This window comes from Cibotium barometz, chromosome 1 (assembly GCF_041138505.1).
Source record: "Cibotium barometz isolate CiBa-2024 chromosome 1, ASM4113850v1, whole genome shotgun sequence".
NCBI lineage: Eukaryota > Viridiplantae > Streptophyta > Polypodiopsida > Cyatheales > Cibotiaceae > Cibotium > Cibotium barometz.
In genome coordinates, this window is record NC_141046.1 from 52987335 (window position 1) to 52994422 (window position 7088).

Here is a 7088-nt window from a genome sequence, read left to right on the forward strand (position 1 = left end):
ATGTGCACAAGTTCATGAAGATTTCATTTTATGCAGAAGGCTTGTGAGTGAGGAGTACAAATTAAGGAAGTTCATCAAAGGGTTACAAAACAACATTACGGTTGATGTGGATGCTCAAAGACCTGAAACCATCAAGGAGCCCTTGCTTCTTATGGACATATATGAGGCAACGAATGCACATGGAAGCATAGTAAGGCATGGGTTTTTAGGGATGATTTTGGCACCTCAACTATGGGCAAGACTTCAAGTGGTGTTGCATCTCACACGGGTCCTCCTAGATTCCCAATTGTTTATGAGGAAGAGGTATTTTAGATTTAGCAACTCTCTTCCTAGACTTCAAATTTGATGGGAAACAAGTTGATGCAAAATTCTCAAACAAGAGCAAGGTTATTGGTGAATCCCACACAAACTTCTTGAAAAAGGAGGGCTTGTGCTTCTAACTATGGTGACAAGCTGAGCAATGATCATTCGAAGGTTTGCAAGGCCAAGAAGATGTCCCTAAGCATGAACAGGGATTTCACATTGGTATGCAAAGATGTGAGTTTGATACCTCAGAAGTGGTTATACTTACAAGGTTGATTTACTTATCTTGGATATGGGTCCCATTGACATTGTATTGGGATGTGATTGGTTGGCAGCTTTTGGGTTATTTTACATGAATTTATAGCAAGGGTATATGAGTTTCATGTATGGAGATGATAAGTTTACGTTGATCAAAACTCATGTGCCAAGTATCAAGATGATCAATGCAACACAACTCAAGACGGAGATGAATAAAAAGGGATACATATATGTATTAGAGCTTTGCAATGAAGAGAGAAATGAGCAAATGAGTGAAGGTATGCATAAAGGTACAAAGGAATTGTTTGAGTATGAAGATGTGTTTCAAATGCCAAAGTTCTTGCTACCAAAATGAGAGTTGGATCATTATATAGAGATTGAGACACATACCAAGCCTCTTTACAAACCACCTTATAGATTATCAAAAGTGGAGAAGGATGAGGTGGCAAAGGAAATGCAAGACCTTAGGGACATGAGATGGGTTATTCCTAGCCAATCACCTTTTACATCCCCCATAGTCTTAGTCAAGAAAAAGGATGACAATTTTCACATGTGTGTCTGCAATCTAGATTCCCTATTCCAAGGATTGATGACTTGCTTGATGAGCGGAAGGGTGTATGTTTCTTCTACAATAATTATTTGTGATTGTGGTATCACCAATTAAGAATCAAATAGGGTAATGTGTACAAGACAACGTTCTTAATCGAGAGGGGTCTCTACCACTATTTGGTTATGTCATTTGGTTTGTGCAATGCACTGGCCACGTTTTAATCCCTAATGAACAAAGTTCTTGGACTGTTTGTCTAAAAATTGGTGCTCATGTTCTTTGATGATGTCTTGATATATATAGAGAATAAGAAAAAGCACTTAATGCATGTAAGGCCTGTTTTGGATGCTTTAAGAGCCAACATCTTGTCTCTACAAAGGAGAGGAAGTGTGCTTTTATGGCACAAAGGGTTGAGTATCTTGGACATATAGTGAGTAAGGAAGGCATAATGGTGTCCAATCGAAAGAAGGTGGAATGTGTTAAGAATTAGCCTAAATCTACAAATACTACTCAATTGAGTGGATTCTTAGGCTTGCCATCATTCTATAGGAGGTTCATCACCACTCCTCTCTCATCAACAACCTTAAGAAAAAGGATTTCTTTTGGGATGTCATAGCTGATAAGAGCTTCCAAGAGCTCAAGGAAATTCTCACATTCTATAGGAAGAGATTCATCACTGCTACTCTTACCAAAAAGCTTAAGAAAGAGGTTTTCTTTTAGGATACCATAGCTTCCATCAGCTCAAGAAAATTCTCACATTAGCCCCTATACTTGTATTCTTGTACTTTATGAAGCCATTAATGGTTCAAGCCAATGCGTGTGGAAGAGACATTGGGCCTGTTTTGTTTCAAGAACATGGAATAATTACATTTGAGAGCCAAAAGCTTGATGACAAAGAGATGGTTATGCATGTCTATGATCAAGAGATGTTAGAAATACTTCATACAATAAAGAGGTGGCATCATTACTTTTATGGGAGTCATTTCTTTGTGAAGATTTTTTTATCTCAACCTACACTATCTCCGCCGAAGCAAAGAATATGGTCGCTACATTGCAAAACTATGATTCTGAAATATCTTACACGAACGGGAAGGAGAAAATTTTGACACATGCACTGTCACACGTATGTGGGCATGTACATGCATGGCAATTTGGGAGGTACAAAAAGACTATATATTGCATATCCAAGAGGAGATTGGACGAGGAAGTGGAACCAATGTGGCAAATATTATAGCAAGGTTCCCATGATGATTTGCTACATTTTGAGCATTGAAATGGACTTATGTGTTAGAAGAGATGAATTCTTCTCCATTAACGGGGCACAGGGGCTGCTTAGATCTTACAGAAGGTGCGGAAGAGTTTTTATTATTTGAAGGGAATGTGGAAAGATATGTCTGCTTCTATGACAAGTTGGTTACCCTATTAAAAAAACAAGTAGCCCACACATAAGCCCAATGGTTTGATTTAACCTTTGCACATTCTTGAGGGAAAATGGATGCATATTTTTATGGATTTCATCTGAAGAGGCTACCTCACACAAGGAGGGGATGTGATAGCATATATGTGGTTGTAGCACATTTCATTAAGTTTGTGGATCATGTGTTCAAGTTACATGGAGTTCCATAAAAAAATGTTAGTGATTGAGATGTGAAGTTTATGTGTACATTTTAGAGTACATTGTTTGCGATTATGGGGACTGTTTGGATACCTAGCATTGCTTACCACCCCAAAATCGATGGACAAACTAAGAGGCAAAACAAGTGGGTGGAAACTTACTTGAGGCATTATTGCCATGATATGCAAGGTGTTTAGGATGATTAGTGCCACTTGCTATGATTTTGCTAATAGTAGTGTGCATCATGAGAGGATTGGTAATATGAAGCAAGCTTAAGAAAGGATGAGACACAATCCAAATGCCCAAAGGAGACCATTGGAGTTCAAGGAGGGAGATTGGGTTTTCTTGAGAATACCCAAGACTAGATATGGAGATCTTAAGGGTAACACAAACACCAAGTTAGCTCATCGATACTATGGGCCATACAAGGTTTTGAGATGTGTTGTTGAAGGTGCTTACCAATTGGTGCTTCCATCAACCACAAGAATTCATGATATGTTTCATGTATCACATCCTAAATCTTACCTTGGGTCAGATGTTCTTGTGCAAGATGAGCTACCTCCAATGAACGATGAGGGCATGATTGAGTATGTGTGGGGATTGATTCTGGGCATCATAGAAAGGGTCCTTCACAAAACAATTGAACCCTAGTGCAATACTTGATCGAATGGCAAGGATTACCTAAGGAAGAAGCTAGCTTCTTGGTAGCCCACCTCTACAATGAAAGGGTTTGAAGGGTTATTGGATGCATGTGAGGGGTCCAATGAGGCTTAATAACAATGAATTGGCTTGCAAATTTCCTATAAAGTCAGTGTGGACATCCCTATACCCTTGGGATTTGAATGCATAGTGCTTAGAAGTTATAGGAGGCTCTCATGCCATTATGAGGTATATGTTATGGGTTGTTTTGAAGGATTTGGGGATAATTTACAACCATACACATGTGTTTTTGGAACCACGTACATGGTATGAGTATGAGATGTTGACATGAGTTCTTAGTGACATATTCCATCTATATGGATTATAATGGTATACATCTATGGTTTCGAGGATGAAACCTCTTGGCTGGGGATGGTTTGTAACAAAGCACTAAAGGTCTCATGTAATTGGGCCCAAGTCCAAGAGGTTAGAGAATTGGGGAAGGACCATTCCCACATGGACACATTAAAGTGTAATGTGAAAGGCTCATCAATATAAGTCATTTGAAATAAGCTGAATTTGGCGCACTAATCACTTTACTAATAAAAAACTACCATTTCGCTCACTAAACCCTTGCCATCAACAAGTTCATCAAGTTGATGAAGTTTATTATTTTAAGATTAGTAAAATGCAATAGTATATGAGATTGAGGCCTTGAAGCATTAGAACAAACACTAAGGTTTGTAGTATTTTTAAAAAATGTTTACTTTCATATGTAAATATTAACTTTTTATAGTATGCATAATATGAAAGAATGTGTTATTGACAAGTTATTAAGTTTTTTTCTATAATAACAAGGAGCTCGAATTCATTATATTTTTCTTGTAAATTTTTAAAATTCATATATATGACAAATTGGTATATTCAAATGTTACATGCTTTCGACTTTTGAGTGCATCTTTTTAATTGCCATGTAATAGAATCAAGAAAGTGGAGTCATTGATTGGCTAAGACTTCCATACGATTTGGAGATCCTTTCTTCATTTATAAATTTACTCATCCTCGTCTTATCTCCCTTTAGTTAAATATTAATATAGTTTATGTTTTGCAAAAAAAATAGATGTAGATCACATCAAGTGAAAGCCATGTCATACTTTGCATCCTAAAAAGTTTATAGCATCAAAATATTGTGTGAATTGACACAGGAAGAAATCATTATATAATGAGTTTCAAATGGAAAAAATCAATCACTTACATTGAGATGATATTTAGGCTCAAAAGGTAACAATAACCTTTTACATAATATAAAGATGCATCCATACTAACACATAACATGAAATTGACATCTTTATATTTTCAAAATCCATTAAAGTTTTGTTTCTTAACATCTCTAGAATTTATATGGCTACAATTAGCTTCTACACTACATAGTGAACTAGTGTGAGGAAAACTTTCTACACGTCCAAAAATCATGATGCAAAAGGAAACATCATGTTAACTTTTTTCCTTTAAATTTACTCGAGGGAAAGAACTTAACCTCCCACCAAGACTCATGGAGATTTGTACTTTCTATGGGAAATTGTCCTATTTTTCCTTAAATTTCTGTCACTATATGGAGGAAAATGAATGAAAAAATTATGGTGGTAAAATGCATATTTTCTATTACTATATGAACAACAACTTTAAAGAAGGTTGGATATAACATCTTTGAAAATATGTGGAATGAAGGGTAGGTGGATGCAAAATCTTGTTTTAAGGTGTCCACTAATGAGGGATAAAGTTCTAGTTTATTGTCCGATGTTTTAATAGGAGGGAATAGCCTATCAATGCCCCCCCTAGGATCTTTGCAAGTTGAGGTGTGAATGTAGGTTGGAGGGTAATGGGAGAGATGGATGCCATTAATGGTAGAGATTTTTGTTAGATTATGTGGCTCTTGTGTGGGGACCCATATGAGATGTGGAGTAGAAACAAGATGAAGATGCCATGGCTAAGAATGTAGATTCCATGGTTCATATGAAGGGGTGGAAATCGTGGAAGCATGAGGGCCATGGGGGACTAGCACACAAAGTAAAAGAGGAGAAGGAAGGAAAAGGGGGAGGGAGAGGGAGATGGATGATTATAAATAGGCACTCTAGGTTACATAGTGAGTTGTGGAAAGAGCGTTGTATGGTTGTAGTGAGCCTTTGTATTGTATGGTTGTGGGACTCTAGGTTACATAGCAAGTTGTGGAGAGAGCGTTGTTTGTTGTCTCCACCTTAGGCTAATATATATTCTTATTATCGTACGAACATATTTGTAGTCCTCGCTCTTTTCGCGGGTGCAGCTTTCACGCTCCGAATAGGCCACCACCCTAGCAAGTAGCGATGGTGAGACCTCAGCTTTCCCTTTTTGAAGTGGCAATTGCTTGCTTGTCGGTTTTCTCAATGTAATCACATGCAATCATCATCAGGCTAATTATGCAGTTATAGCTCTTGGTTTTCCTCAAAGCTAGTAGGTTGGCAGCAGTGGGGATCTCTTGGGATATATTGTATGGTTAATTACTACTGTTTGATTATTAACTCTTTTTTTATGGTGAATATATTCAGGCCATGTTTATCCGCGTGAAGAGAAAGATGACCACCTACTTTGTTCATTGCGACCCTTCTGATAACGTCTTGCAAATCAAGGCTAAGCTGCGGACTCTCACGGATAACCCCGTGAGCAATCAACGCTTGATTTTGCTCGACTGCCATCACGTTCTGGATGATGCAAGGACGCTTGCCCAACAGCAGGTGATTCAACCCATTTTTAAGCTTGCCTTTCAAATTTTGGAATGGTGTTGCTATCTTTTGTGAGACCACAAGTTCACATTCCTAAATAGATATCTTTCGTTTTATTCCTACGCATCCAAAGTTCCAAATTTAGCAAGTAGAACTCTCCAATGCTTTGACTCTAGTAATGTGCATGCCCATAGATACATGCCACCTTATGGTGTAGAGTAGAGCTCAAGTTAAATGAAGCAGTCTATGTGTATGGGTGCTCTATCTCATCAAGACACATGATGCTTTGCACGGTAGGGTACCTTGCACACACATCCATATCTATGCCTCTAATATGCGATTTTGAAAGTTGCAGGTGGAGAACAATGATGTCGTAGCACTGACTCTAAAGAAGAGTAAGTTGTACTCTTGTTTGGGTGCTATATTGCACTCTTATCCATGATTTAATTTCTCTCATGTTCGTATAAGAATCTAAATCTACACATTAATACTCATCATTTAGTATAATATGAGTGACATGACTCCATGATGGCATACGGACTAGGTAATGGAGAATGGGAGGACATTGATATAGACAACTTTGAACAAAAGGCCGATTCTACTAGTAGTAGCTAGAAGGATTCGACTAAGCTCCTTCCAACGCGGGTGAAAAAATGTTGTTCTCAATTCACAATGTCATTGAATCAATAGCATTTGATGACAATAAGCACACCTTTAGAATAACCTAATATTACTTATATCTTGTAATAAGCACACCTTTAGAATAACCTAATATTACTTATATCTTGTAATAAATTTCACATTCTAAACCCAATGCTATCTTCTTGTAGATACTCAATGCATCCTACAAAGTCATGACATCTAGGTGAGGCATCTTAATGGTTCAGTACCATTATGGATGAAGTATTCTCAACTTGTAAATATGTGGATTTTGCTCTATCAAGGCTTTATAGCCGTGGCTTTATTG

General features: G+C 37.5%; 1 protein-coding gene across 1 annotated transcript; it reads left to right on the forward strand.

Moving 5' to 3' along the window:
• The first annotated feature begins 5578 nt into the window (after positions 1 to 5578).
• On the forward strand, positions 5579 to 6822 carry LOC147642166 (uncharacterized). Its single transcript, XM_086774837.1, has 4 exons — positions 5579 to 5728; positions 5948 to 6133; positions 6477 to 6516; positions 6666 to 6822. The coding sequence occupies exons 1-4, from the start codon at positions 5726 to 5728 to the stop codon at positions 6734 to 6736; spliced, it is 300 nt and encodes a 99-aa protein (XP_086630963.1). The 5' UTR covers positions 5579 to 5725; the 3' UTR covers positions 6737 to 6822.
• Positions 6823 to 7088: the final 266 nt, after the last annotated feature.

Bases quoted from the DNA above. Each gene is read 5' to 3' on its own strand.
- LOC147642166 (XM_086774837.1), top strand. The intron at 6,134-6,476 runs GTGATTCAACCC...TGAAAGTTGCAG, and splicing joins GGACGCTTGCCCAACAGCAG to GTGGAGAACAATGATGTCGT. The intron at 6,517-6,665 runs GTAAGTTGTACT...CATACGGACTAG, and splicing joins AGCACTGACTCTAAAGAAGA to GTAATGGAGAATGGGAGGAC.